The 14435-nt window shown below is 44.5% G+C and overlaps 2 protein-coding genes across 3 annotated transcripts in view; both read right to left on the reverse strand.

The window, feature by feature from the left end:
• Window positions 1-14435, reverse strand: part of LOC146980746 (uncharacterized) — a 284820-nt gene that overhangs the window by 215223 nt on the left and 55162 nt on the right. Inside the window, exons 13-14 of the mRNA XM_085787994.1 lie at window positions 13526-13699; window positions 12095-12280 (exon numbers count right to left, since the gene is read on the reverse strand). Coding sequence (XP_085644120.1) covers window positions 12095-12280; window positions 13526-13699 — 360 coding nt within the window. The remainder of the gene's footprint in view (window positions 1-12094; window positions 12281-13525; window positions 13700-14435) is intronic.
• LOC146980754 (caspase recruitment domain-containing protein 8-like) lies at window positions 2536-8276 on the reverse strand. 2 transcript variants are annotated; one of them, XM_085785760.1, is made up of 8 exons: window positions 8113-8275; window positions 7963-8070; window positions 6346-6398; window positions 5887-6101; window positions 5410-5666; window positions 5007-5120; window positions 4784-4925; window positions 2536-3161 (listed from the first exon to the last, which is right to left on the reverse strand). In XM_085785760.1, exons 1-8 carry the CDS (start codon window positions 8161-8163, stop codon window positions 2779-2781), a joined length of 1323 nt encoding a protein of 440 aa, XP_085641886.1. In that variant the 5' UTR covers window positions 8164-8275; the 3' UTR covers window positions 2536-2778. The 2 variants fall into 2 exon arrangements, with proteins under 2 accessions (XP_085641886.1, XP_085641885.1); XM_085785759.1 differs by having other exon boundaries at window positions 7963-8276.

Raw genomic sequence — 14435 nt, forward strand, 5'->3', positions numbered from 1 at the left:
GAAATTGTACCACTTTTTTCCAGAAATGTCTCTAAAATATTTCCGAAAACCCACGCAATTGGCCCTAATTTGTACATACATTATTATTATTATTATTTAAAGGACAGTTCAGATTTTCCTGACCTGATTTTTCTTCTCTCAGGAAATGAACAAGCTGAGGACGAGCAGCGACGAGGAGGAAGAGGGGGAGGAGTCGAGTGAGGAGGAGGAGGAAGAGGAGGAGATGGAAGTGGAGACGAAGGCCTCCAGGTCGAAAGGCAAATCTCCCGCTAACGGTTCAGCGGCGAGGAAGAAGCGAGCGTACGTGGAGATCGAGTACGAGCAGGAGACAGAGCCCGCCTCCAAGAGCAGGGCCGCGTCGTGATGTCAGCCGTCACTCAAACTCTGAGCAGAGACTCTGAGGCGTGCTGCGAGCGCGTTCGGGTCACTAGGCCACGCCCACCGAGGCCAGGGGGCGGAGTCTGACCGATGAACTGATGATGTGTGAGAAGCTCAGTGTGATGAATGTGTGAATCGGATGTTTGTTTGTTTTTTCCTGTCGAACATGTTTGTTTATGTAAATGTGAGGTGAAGGTGAAGCTGAAGCTCCGCCCCCTGACCGTGTTAAGCTCCGCCCCCTGTCCTTGTGAAGCCCCGCCCCCTGACCGTGTTTAGAAGAAGTGCAGTGAAACATAAGAAACATGAGGTTGATGAAGCTCCACTGCGACACCGAACACACGTTTCTACGGCAACAGGTGACGTCATCACCCTCTCACCTGTACCAGTAACTGAACTGTGGGATCGTCACGGTAACCAGTAATAATAATAAAGACTTGATGCCAATAAATCAATCCGTCAGACTGTTATTAGTATAAACTTCACAATAAAACAAATCAATAAAATGTATTAAAATCTGTGGAAACAAAAATATAAAGATGGTCTGTGGTGGTTTCCTGATGAGCTCGCCAAACAAACTTTGATGATGAAGCGTTTTAGTTTAATTTCATGTAAGAAATTGTAAATAAAGTCGTCAAAGGTGAAAATGACTCAAACTCCTGTTATAATGACAAAGACTTTTAATTTTGAAACTGAGAGCTCAGAAAAAAACATAAATGTGCTACAGATTCACAAAACAACTTCATCAGTTTGACAAACACTGGGTTCCTGGGTATTCCATCAAGCTCGCTTAGCTCAAAGTCTGTCTTAAATGGCCGAGTCTCGCTTATTTGAGTGAGATTAACTCCATTTATGTTCAGAAAACGTCCAAAAGACACACTCACCATCATGTAGCTAGGTAATGATAAGATATAAAATAATGAAATTCATATTTAAAGGTTGACTATGTAGAATTACCAGAACAACAACAAAAAAAGAATTCCAGCAGTCGATTGCCAGACCGTTGCTAGGCAAAACGGGCCGTTGCTAGGGACTCCGCTCTGATCAGAGGACAGCAGAGGAGGAGAACTATGCAGGATATTTACCTTATGTTTCATTTTTACCGTCATTAACAGCATAATAAATGACTTGTAGCTTGTTGCAGGGAGAGTGGAGGCTCTCTGCCTTCCACACCGCTGCTGCTCAGAGCCTCAGAGCCTCCGCTGTCACTGCTCGTAAAGTTGGAAAAAAAAAAAAGGAGCTCGGTGGCACAGAGAGTCCGCGACAGTAAACGTGTTAATGGGGGGCGGCAGTGGCTCAGGTGGTAGAGCGGGTCGTCCTATGATCAGAGGGTTGGCGGTTCGAATCCCGCTCTGTCCCGGTTGCTGCCGTAGTGTCCTTGGGCAAGACACCTTACCCACCTTGCTCCTGATGGGTCGTGGTTCGCGCCTTGCATGGCAGCTACCGCCATCAGTGTGTGAATGTGTGTGTGAATGGGTGAATGCGATGTACTGTAAAGCGCTTTGGGTATCGTTACAGGTATAGTAAAGCGCTATATAAATACAGACCATTTACCATTTACCATTTAATGACAGATAAGACTACACAAATACACCCATCCTAACATGTATATGATAATCAATTGATCCACCGATTGATTATTAAAAAGGCTTGGTTGGAAACAATACTCATACATATGTGATACGAATGTGATGAGGGTCTCTGGGACCGGTGTTCCCGAGCCGCTGTGGTACGGGTCGGTGATCCGGTCTGCTTTGGCCCAGAGACCATCACATTTTACCGCGGGAGGACCTTGGGGAGGACACGGTGTTGGTCCAGATGAAGACCGGGCGGGACAGTCGGCTGAGAGCTTCCTGTTTCTGCTCCGAGCTGCTGGAGCCTCGCGGGTGAGAGCAGAGCAGCTGCTGCATCCACATGCACAACTCCGTTTGCAGAAGCTGAGTTATGATGAAAACTTCCAGATCATGAGCTGTCATGAGACTTTGATCGTCATCTATTTCAGTTCTGCTCGTCGTAGAGTCCCCAAATTTACACATAAGGTGTGTTAAAGTGTCTAGTTTCATAATTTAAAAAAAAAGCACTCAATGCATAGTAACGAAAAACGAGAAATTACGTGGTTGGCACTCAATGAGTTAATTTACCACCCGGCTACACAAAAGAAAACAATATCCCACAAAAATTAAACCTGTTTCTTACTGTACACAGTTACAATGAGGTATTGGCCAATTAACCAGCAATCAGCTTTTCAATTCTCAATTTCAAATTATTGTCATTATATTGGTCTTTAAAATCCACTATTAGTCGACTCTGACAAATCTGGGACTTTAAAGGGTTTTACCAAACGATCCAAAACATATAGGGAAAAGCGTTTCTTGTGAGACACAAACACAGGAGAGACTGTTTCTACCTCAGCTTCAGCTGTGTGGACAGGCAGGGATCAATGTCACACAGAACTTCGATCAGAGCTGAACTAGCTTTTTCTCCTTTTTTCCGCACGGTATCGATCACCTCTCGAGCTTGGTCTGCTCTGTTTGTCTGTGCAATAGCAGACTCCCTTTCAGGGTCAGTTACCACTCCAAGCTCCAGGAGTTTATCCAGCAGACATTTAAGATTCTCCTTAGACACTCGCTCAATGAACTCAGTCCGAGCAGACCACAGCTTGTCTTCCTCTGAGACTCTTGGAGTCGACGCTGAGACACTTGGAGTCGACGCTGAGACACTTGGAGTCGGAGCTGAGACACTTGGAGTCGACGCTGAGACACTTGGAGTTGGTTCTGGACGAGGACCTGGAAGATGAACAAGAAAGATACCTGTGTTCAAAAAACACATCTGTGCTTTAGAAGCAAATTCAATAACAAGTGCAGGAATGGAACCGCTCAAGAAAAACAATCTGTGTCGTCCAGTTTGCTCGTCTCAGTTCAGGGCTCTGTAGAAAGTCCTTACAGCAGTAACCCAGAAGTCACCAGTGATCACACCAGGCCGAACACAACTGTAAAGTCCATCCAACACCACTTCTGAGCATTTTCAGCTCTAATGTGAGTTTAATATGACAACCTCTGACACTGGGATGACAACATGTGACAGACTCACAGGTTACAGACACATCAACAGGAACTTGGAGAAAGTGAAGTATCTGAGAAACACCTAAAGCAGAAGGGACGGTCCGAAGAGGGACGACTGATTCAGGACCTGATGGAGGACTGAGCACAAACATTTATAGTCCTTATTTTATTTAAGGTCCTTTCAGCTCCCTCATGAATCTCCTTGGTCCTACTCTGAACGCTCTCACTTGTCAACAAGAATGGATCACAGAATAAAAGCAGACAGAAGATGATCTGTGGCCCAAAAAGAACAGAGACACCACTCATCAGTCAGATCCCTGTCAGGTGGATGAAGACTTTGGCCCAATCCCATTTCACCCCTTGGCCCTACCACTTACCCCTACCCCTCCGTTTTGCGCGTTCACGTGTAGGGGTAGGGGTGTCCCAATCCCCGTTAGGACAGAGGGGTAGGGGGAAGTGGTAGGGCTACATAGCCCTCCAAACGGAGACTTTTCAGAGGCACACTCCAAACGGAGGGGTATGAAAAGTTTCCCAGAATGCATCTTGCGGCAGCCGGCAGCGGTGGCTGTAAAACGAAAAGCTGTTTTATTTCTCACTGTAGCGCTGTTATTACGTCACTTTATTAAGTTTTAATATTTTTTCTTGCGAGAAAGTAACTGTTTAGGTCCCAAATGTGCAGTTAGTTTATCCAAATGACGGCGGGTTAGAAGTTTGCTCCGACGATTTTTGGGAGAAGTGAAGCTGCAGGAGGAGCGGCTCCTCACAGAGACAGCAGCCGGCCTGCAGAGCTGCTCCGCCGGCCAACCTCCGTCCTCGTCCCGGTCCCGCCGGGAGAGAAGGCGGTCGTTAATTAACTTATCCGCGGGTTTTTAGAGGTTTACCACCAGCATGTTAAATTATTTTTAGCATTTAAATGTTGGTCTCATTGATGAAATCTGACAATTGTGGCAGTAGCATTAGTTTATTTGGATAAAAAGTTATGCTTCATGTAGGCTACCAGTCAGAGGAGCAGGCAGCGCTGCCTCTGGGCTCTGTGTACAGAAATCACCACATTTACATCAGTAAATAAATGTTTTACAATGAACCGATCAGTCTGCATTAAGTTTTATCTTATTTTATTAAGTTATATGGAACACGCTATTTGATTTCTGACAAAAGCTCGCCGCATCAGCTTACGTAAAAGCCAGTGAGACTACGTGATGACGTATGTGACTGTTGAAGGGGTGTCCCAATTCGGAGGGGTTGACTTTCTACCCCTACCCCTTGTAGCTCCGTTTCAAGGGGTGAGGGGCAAGGGGTAGGGGAAGGGGTAGGGGTAAAAAAGAGAAATGGGATTGGGCCTTTACCTGGCAGAGGAACTCGGCATTTCCACACAGCTGTCTCTGTTTCGTCTCGGACCTCTATGTTGGTTTTCTTAGTGGTTGAAGGCAGGATGATCTGAAACGTTGGATGGTAATTTGGTCCATAGTCCAGGTCAAAGTCTGTTTCCTGAAAAACAGCAGCACCCACGTCAGTGTTTCCAGACCAGCAGTTTGAGGAATCATGTCAGCTTTAGTCTGAAACACTCACCTCAGGCTGGACTATGTCGGCATCTGGACAGTGAACTGTGTAAGTTTTATTTTTGACGAGTGTGCTTTTAGAAGGCATCTTGATGAACACACAGTCGTCGTGCTGTTTCTTCACCTGGAGAACAATCAGATCATTTCATTAGTGTCGGGCCTGAGCCTGAACAGACAGATTGGTTCTACTGGGCTGGACCTACAGGACTGAGAGAGTCCTTTCTGAAGTCACACTGATCTTTTACCTTCATCCTTAAATTCATGTGAATGATTGTGTAAGATTTGCTTAAGTGGTGCAAGGTGACAACGAGACACAGTGTCCATGAAACAAAGTTCATGTTATCAGGTCTGTTGGTGAAGAGTTTGGAAATTAAAACAGAGTGAATCTTCAACACTTGAGTCTGTAGCTTTACCTCATCCAGTGGGACGTTACGAGGCAGCAGATGCACATTGAGGTATTGCTCCTGTTCCGTGAGGTTTGGTTGGTGGAACAGCAGAATTTGACTGCGAACTGATTTCAAGTTGTTCAACCACCTCTTAACCAGACCAAAGGCAGAAAGATGAGGGACTGAGATGATCACATGAGTGTCTGTGACCTCCTGTGGCTCGATGAAGCTCATTCCATCATCAGTGATGTGGGCGACAGACAGCAGACCATCACAGAGCAGAGCTGTGGAAACACAGAGACAACAACCTCGTTACAACAGCAGTGATCATTTCAGTCACTGTTGTCAACATCAGGAAATTAATCAGGAGGCTGGTGAAGGACAGTGCCCTGATTTTACATTATAGTCATGTAATAAATGTACACGTCAATTAGATGGTCACACAACTTAAGTTACATCATTAGTTCTCCACCATTGTTCTGACAAACACAATCACTTTCTCACCATCCTTTGTTTCACAATGTTGGAGGTGGAGCTGACGGACGGCATCCTCAGGACACTGGATGTTGAACAGCGGTCCTGCAGCCATCTGGCCAACTGAGTGGAGGAGGCTCTCATCCCATTGGACAGTCCTGTAGAGCAGCTCCGCCTCCTGAGCCACAACAAACACCAGTCCAGTTGAAGAACACTGGAACTGGCCTGGACCAGGACACCTGAACCTGTAGGACACAGAAGGCAGAGTGACCACCTCAGACCCTGAGATGAAAAAGGTTCAACATTGGCTAAAACATTGTGTTCCTCCTGACTCAGCTGACTGAGAGCTGATCCAGCTGATGTTCCCTCACACAGTCGACCATGAGACCAACACTGCAGAGACACATCTGCTGTGGCTCAGGAGAAGCTGTGAAGGAGAGGAAGGTACTTTGGTAAAAACTATGTTGAGTAAGTTTATTGCGTATTTACCTGTATGAGACTTGTGTAGATTCAGTTTCCAGTTCAGGTTTGAAGCTTGACTGCTGCAATTCAGAGAAACAATGTAAGCTGGTTTATTACAATTTAAAAATATATTGTGTTGAGTGAAGCCAACAGATTTGTTCCACAGTCCTGAGTGACCTGAGGCACAGTGGACAGAGTGAGTTTTCTGTATTCCCTTCATCCCCTCAAGTTCAGCTAGTCTACAAGTGTGTTGAGGACTTGGAAAGGGCTTACAAACATGTACCCTGGACACTCTGTGGGGGGTCCTCCAGGACTATGAGGTAACACGCTTGTTGCTACAAGCCATTCAGTCTATGTACAAGCAAAGAGTGAGATGTGTCTGTATTCTCAGAAGAAAGCCAAACTTATTTGCAGTGTAAGTTGGACTTAACCAAAGTTGTCCCGATCTTGTTCATGATATTCATGGGAAGGATCTCAAGGATTAAAACAGGCATGAGAATCAGGAGCTCCAAATCTGAGGCTTTGGTTCTCAGCCAGAAAACACTCAGTACGTTTACATGACACTTGAAAAAACCGAATTATTGCCTTAATCCGACTATAACTGGACAACTGAAGTGCATGTAAACACCTTAGTCCGACTGAAATCGGAGTTGAGAACTCCGATTAAGACACCCAGATAATGCGATTGGAATTCGATTTTCTCCGTCATGTATACACCTAGTCGGAGTATAACTGGACAATGCATGTGCGCATGCTCCACAACCGTAGAGACGGCACAAAGTGGAGCAGAGAAGCCGCCCGTCAGCGCCAGTTCAGTGCATTTCACACAGCGCGACCAGCAAGAGTGTTTTATTAAAAAAAAAAAGAGAGAGAGAGGAAAAAAGGAAGCCCGCGACCCCGCGTATCCTATTCTCAGCGCAAATCCGTCCCAGACTGGCGCGTCTGGTCAGGAACTGCCGTTGAGAATTTATTATTAGGTTTACTACGTTGTTTATATTCAGTTTTTTACGAGGTGACAGAAAAGTCAACAGGACAGGAGGCGTATTAACCCGCTGAAACAACGGGTGACGGCGCATGAGGGGGCGGACCCCGTCAGTTATTTGGTTTTTTCAGTTGCATGTATATTGAGACAAGGACAGAAGTCCGACTTGACGCCAAAATCGAATTTTGAGCATAGCTCGATTAAGCTCTGCATGTAAACGTACTGACTGCTTCTCTCTCTGGTTTGGGGTGAGTTGCTGCCCCAAGTGAAGGAGTTGAGGTATCTTGGGGTCTGCATGGGTGAAGGTAGGATGTAGTGGGAGATCAACAGACAGATCATCACATCTGGAACCCTCTACTTAACCTGCTGCCACTGAGACCAGGCCCCGGATAAGTAGAAGAACATGGATAGAATAGATTACTATTATTATTATGCAACTCATCTAGTGCCGACTGAAACCACTAAACTATCTAAACTATGAGTTTGTTTCTACACTGAAGATCTCATTGTTGTTACCAGCACAGGAGATATTCTCTGAATATTTTCCCCCTCTGTTGAGCCCTGAAGTCTGCCTGGAAAATCAGGATACAATGTTTTTCTCTCACCTTCAGCTCCAAGCTGTCTTCATCAAACCTCTTCAGCTTCAAGTCGTCCTCAGAGACCTTCAGCTTTGCGTTGTCCTTAAGCTTCAAGCAGTCTTCATCAAACCTCTTCAGCTTGGACTCATCCTCAGAGTCTTTCAGCTCTACTTTGTCCTCAGAGACCTTTGGCTTTGAGTCGTCCTCAGAGGCCTTTGGCTTTGTGTCATCCACAAAAACCTTCAGCTTTGAGGCACCTGTTGAAAGAGAGGAAACAAAGAACATCTCAGAAATCAGTGTTTGCTATTCTTCTCTTTATCATATGTCAGATATAAACTCCACCTGACCATGTGGTTCATGCTGCTGTCTGTCAATAGTTCAATTCAGTTCAAAGATAGACTAGGTGTTACAATCCCTTAAGACTACTGTATATTGTTCTTCATGCTGATGGGAGTGGGGGGTTCCACACGTTGCAGGAGAGGGTCTTCATCTGAGTGCAGGGGATTGCAGGCTTCATAGACGTTGTCAGGTGGGCACCCTCCTTCATTGGTGTTTTGATGACTAACCCCCGACACCTCCAGAGGGCTCATCAGCACCACCTGGCATCCCAGGACACTTTCCTCTTAATCCAGCCTCATTGTTTGTCTGCCCACAAACCCTCTGCAGCCAACATCGACTGGGTGGACCTTGGTTTGTAAAAATGGGCTATACAAATAAAATTGCCTTGCCTTGTCACAGGAAATAGTCAGTGAAAATAAAGACAATTGATGATTTCAATGGAAAGTTTCTGATATGAAAGATGCATACACATCGAAATTGAAATATCACTTCTTGCATATGATGACCCTGTCAGTTGTCCTTTTTTCATTTGTTGTATTCAAGCCAAAAAATAAAGTATAAACAATATGCAATTCATAAAACTATTGGAGGTGAAATGAGCCCAGATTCATTTCCCAGTCAGACTGATGAAGAGGAGACAGAGGTTCAGTACTCACTGGTTTTGTCTCTGGAAGCTTTAATCACCTCAAACAGGCCGAACCTGTAGGAACAAACACAACAGAGTCAGAGGGAAATATTCAGGTGACGTTTGACTCCATTTCACCAATCAGACAGAGCCAGGCAGTCACATGACCACACACAAAATCTCCACAGTAAAGAGGGCGGCCACTCCTCAAATTTGAGAAAAAAAAATATTATGGTTAGCAGGAGATGTGTTTTAGGCTGTGATGCTTTCAACCTCAAAGAAAAAGTGTGCACACTCCCAACCTTTTCATCACTGTGGACCGTTCACCGGTGGACAATTTTACTGCAGCCCACAATCCGGGTGGGGTTACGTAATACATGCTCATAATGAGACTGCAATCAGAACTTTGGCTAGTTGGCTAAAGTATGGAAAACAATAGTATAATGATCTGAAAAATGGACAGACATTGATTTTATTTTAGAAAGACAGTACAGCTCAACATAATGTATAGACATTAGACAATGAAGCATGACAGGAAATACTTGTAATTTGTGTACTGCATCATGAGTAATATGTATGCAGATGTTTTATTGTGACAATAGTTAATCAGTGTTTTATTAATTTTAACTGTATAATGTTAAACTGTTGAAAGGACAATAAACCATAAAGACTGACTGAAAAAAATATGTAAAGCATACATATTTGTTAAGTTGTTAGCTCAATGTCCTTCATGACCAAATTGGAGTGTGAGCACGAAGAAAGGTGCATGTCGGCACTTTAATAAAAGCAACTAATCAATTAATCAGGATAGTATGAATATGGTTATTGTTTTCCAATACTTTAGATAACTAGATTTAGTTGTAACACACCACACCATCCATAGTTTGCTATTTATTATGTCAATTTGAGTTCATAGACAGTTTAGCAACCCTTCTGGACCATTTACAGTATTTTAATGAATGTTTATCCACACCATTCTGGAAAGCACATACCTGCTTAACACGGTATCTCTACCTCCTTCACATGGTGGAGAGTCTTCTCAACACTTATTTTTTCAGCCTCCTCCTGCACCATAAGGACACTGGTAACGGGGGCTTCACTCTCTTCAGACTCACGTGAAGGACCTGCTGCTGAAGCTGCAGCATCGGTGCTTCTAGCCCTGGCCAGGCCAGGCGGCCCCTGCAGCAAACATCTGCATATTTGTTGTACTTTTAGCAGTCTGTGCTGCTAGAGCTTTTCTTTTTCTTTTGCTTTTCTTCTCCGTTTTCGTGCGCTGGTGTGTTGTTTTTTTCTCTCTCTCGCTCTCTCTCTCTCATCATGACTCCTCATCATTAAAAGTGATTGGACGAGGGGGGTCTAGAACATGTGTGGGTGGGACTCCTGGGCCTCTGTAGCCTCTCATAGGGCCATTGGGCCAGGTAGACAAGACACTGGGCCAATCGTCACCTCTCTGCTGTGTCTGCAGCTGAGCACTGTGGGCCGAGCTGATGCATATCTCTCTCCCCGGGCCGGGAGAGTTACAATAGTTACCAAGGTAAAGCGAGGCATGGCGAAAAAAAAAGTTAAATAAATAAAAACAAAATAAAAAACGGCCGTCTATCGGCCCATTAGTGACCGGCCCAATGGGAAAACTCCAGGTACTCCCTATGGCCAATCCACCCCTGATAGCTACATACTGATTTATTTTTCACAGAGTTATGAATGGTTTTTTTTAGTGAAGATGAGTGGATCATCTACTGCACTGTAACTGCAGCCAGAGTCAGAGACAGTTGCCCGTTCCAATATGGCCGACCGTGAGCTACGCCTGCGTGTAGTGCGATCCACCCCCTTGTGTGTGACGTACAGGCTGTTGTGTGCACGTTCACAAAGGTTCCCCCGCTCCTAAAGCCCGTCCGGACCGATTTAGATGTAACACCGGTCAAAGTTCAAACTGGAAATATTGTGGATTTACCCATAAAACAAACTTTTCACGGCAAAACAGCAAAGGTAAGAGGAAATGTCCAACCATGTTTTGGCCAAGCAGTGTCTGTGATTGCTCTACATTGCTCGTTTTTGTCTTCTCTCTCTGCCGTGCTTCTGTGTAGCATGTGTTGTTCCAATCTTTGCAGCCGGCTCTTTCATATGAGCGGTAGCTGATGTGTTTTGCATCATGTACAGTAGTATACAAGCCAGAAATGTGGCGACTGGGTCCACACAGAGGTGCTTCATGAAGTTTGATGTCTAGTTGTTTATTTGAGTAGTGTTGCTGTGTTTGGATCATAAAAACATGTTTTTTACAGGCTGTGGGCCAGCTTCTGCTGTTTAACCCTCCTGTTGTCCTCCTGGGTCAAGGAAGGAAGGACAAAGGGAAAGATGGGAGGAAAGAAGGAAGGGAAAAAGGAAGGAAAGATAGAAGGAGGGAGGAGACAGATTGGGCCAACTGGGTCAAAAAGGAAGGACCCAGTTGGAAGGAAGGAAGGAAGGAAGGAAGGAAGGAAGGAAGGAAGGAAGGAAGGAAGGAAGGAAGGAAGGAAGGGAAAAAGGATTGTCGACAGAAGGAAGGGAAAAGAAAGATGGAAGGAGGGAGGGAACAGATTTGTTTAAGGAAGAAAGAAGAAGGGAAATAAGGAAGGAAGGGAGGGAAAATGATTGTGGGAAGAAGGAAGGGAAAAGGGAAGGAAAGAAAGATGGAGGGAAGGAACAGACTCGTTCAAGGAAGGAAGAAGAAGGAAGGAAGAAGGGAAGGAAGGAAGGAAAAAAGGATTGTGGAAAGAAGGAAGGATGGAGGAAGGGAACAGATTGGGTCAATTTGACCCAGAAGAACAACAGGAGGGTTAATTTGACATATATTACTATATATTCTTTCATAAGTAGTGCAGTGATGGCTCTGTGATTGTTCTGCATGTCTTCAAATCCTCCATACGGGGGACTTTGGTTTTCATTTAACAACATCACATCACTGGCCAATGAAACCCAGGCAAGGCAAGGCAATTTTATTTGTATAGCCCGTTTTTACAAACAGTTTGTCTCAAAAAGCAGCCCTGGTTCTCATCATGTGTTCCTTCTACTGAGGAGACACTGAGAACACTCTGACCTGCTGCATCACTGTGTGGTTTAGAAACTGAACCACCTCCAACTGAAAAACCCTGCAGTGCAGGAAGAAAGGTCATTGGTGCCTCACTCCTGGACATCTACAGCACCTGCCAACATAATCTACACTGAGAATGACAACAGAGATGAGAGCAGCATGGACTGATCCATCCCTCTACTGACCTCACAGTCTCCAGTCTACAGTCTGGACTCTCCACAAGAGCACGAAGATCCTTCAGGTCTGAATCCTTCAGGTCTGAATCCTGCAGGTCGTTACTCAGGTCCAGTTCTCTCAGGTGGGAGGGGTTGGACTTCAGAGCTGAGACCAGAGAAGAACAGCTGATCTCTGACAAACTGCAGTTCACCAATCTGAATAAAGAATAAAAGAAGAGGATAATTTCATGTTTTTCTTTACAGTGTCTCTGAACCTTTTTTTTTCTAAATGCTTAGTTTTAGTTTAGTTTTTATTAGTTTTAGTTTTTTTCATACTTTGGGTTATTGATTCAAAAAGATCAAAGTATTGTGTAATAAACTCAACAAAAGATACCACTTAAAAAATGTGTTCAGTTACTGCAGTTTTTTGACATATCAGTGCAGTAGATGAACAATACAGTACCTCACATGTTGTATTGTATTTAACATCACAAAGTGAACACAGTGAATGTTTTGGACAGTGAACGTGGACATTTATCTGGTCGTGCACAGAGCCAGACAGCTGAGAACTTCTCCACCTCAGCTTGATGCTGATGTGCTTAGCTTTTCTATGTTAAAGCAGAAGTAAGTGATATATTTGTGTTAATATAAGTCTTAAATAGTTATATCTTCCGACAACAATCACTTACATAGAGTGTTTGGACTGAAACACGGGTCTGTCAGTCACTCTGCTCTGCTCTGAGCCCAGGAGAAAACATTTATCGTATCCTACAGTTTTTATCCAATGAGGAGAGAGAACGGCATGCAGGGCTGTGTGTGCAGCCAAGGAACGCCGTGAATGTGGTGACGTAGGGACGAGGACTGTTATGGTGCGTTCAAGGAAACTCGTAGACTCGTGTTTTTCCGACCGTGAAGTAGTACCTGTTCGATCGGGTGCGAGTTCACGGGTCAGAAGTTACGAGTGGCCGTTATAGTGACTTTCACCGGTAAAACAGGTCGGAAAAACACGAGTGGGTTGCCTGGAACGCTACAAAGTCGTAAATTGTGACTTGAAGCTGTAATTTACGATTTCAAAAGCCTGCCTGGAACGCAGCATTAGCCAAAACGACCGGATCGCTTACTTCTGCTTTAACCTTACAATGCCTCATGTGCAACATTGGTTCTTTGGTAAAAGAACTGGTTCAGTATGAGGCTTTTATATCTCACACACACACACACACACACTAATTATAGTTTTTATTCATCTCATTTAACGAAAATGTTTTTTCAATTCTAGTTTTTGTCATTTTGTTTGTTTTCGTTAACAACAATAACCTTGGAGAGAAGAACAACAGGAAACATTTCAAACATCCTTCATTCATGACATCAAAGTCAATGATTCAAGTTCTGAGTGAAGATCAATCAGGTTCAGTTGTGGATCAAAGATCTAAGATCTACAACAGTAACAGTCAGTGAACTGACCTCAGAGTCTCCAGTCTACAGTCTGGACTCTCCAGAAAACCACTCAGATCCTTCACTCCTGAATCCTGCAGGTTGTTGTGGCTCAGGTCCAGGTGTCTCAGGTGGGAGGGGTTGGACTTCAGAGCTGAGCCCAGAGAAGAACAGCTGATCTCTGACAAACTGCAGTCCTCCAATCTGAATAAAGAATAAAAGCAGTGAGTTGAGGACAAAGCTCCTTGTTGACAGCGTTCAGTGTCTCATCATCTGTTCAGAGCTGAAGAAGCTTCAGAAAGAACAAGTTTAGAAAATCAAAGTCCAACAGCTGAAGCAACAGGAAGCAGGTTAAACAGTCACATAGAGAGAAAACAGCTCATTAATATTCATGAGAAGCTGCTGCTGCTTCAACACAGACGCAGTGACTCCGCCTCTTCACCTGTCAGCTCCACCTGTGGCTCCATCCAGACAAACTCATGTTGAGCAGCCACATTGATCAGAGGTTTACTGACCACGCTCAAGTTTTAAAGACAACACACATGAGAGGCTGAACTCTGTTGTCATGACAACACACATGAGAAGCTGAACTCTGTTGACATGACAACACACATGAGAGGCTGAACTCTGTTGTCATGACAACACACATGAGAGGCTGAACTCTGTTGCCATGACAACACACATGAGAGGCTGAACTCTGTTGTCATGACAACACACATGAGAGGCTGAACTCTGTTGTCATGACAACCAACATGTGAGGCTGAACTCTGTTGTCATGACCACAAACATGAGATGCTGAACTCTGTTGTCATGACAACAAACATGCGATGCTGAACTATGTTGTCATGACAACAAACATGTGAGGCTGAACTATGTTGTCATGACAACAAACATGAGATGCTGAACTATGTTGTCATGACAACAAACATGAGATGCTGAA

Source organism: Trachurus japonicus, chromosome 9, assembly GCF_045865225.1.
Source record: "Trachurus japonicus isolate A0001 chromosome 9, Traja_1.0".
NCBI classification, from domain to species: Eukaryota; Metazoa; Chordata; class Actinopteri; order Carangiformes; family Carangidae; genus Trachurus; species Trachurus japonicus.

Coding starts and splice junctions, on each gene's coding strand:
- LOC146980754 (XM_085785759.1), bottom strand. CDS start 8,163: ATGTTCTTTGTTTCCTCTCTTTCAACAGGTGCCTCAAAGCTGAAGGTT. Junction 6,399..7,962: donor AGGACAACGCAAAGCTGAAG/GTCTCTGAGGAC, acceptor TCTGAATTGCAG/CAGTCAAGCTTCAAACCTGA. Junction 6,102..6,345: donor TCTACACAAGTCTCATACAG/GTAAATACGCAA, acceptor TGTGTCCTACAG/GTTCAGGTGTCCTGGTCCAG.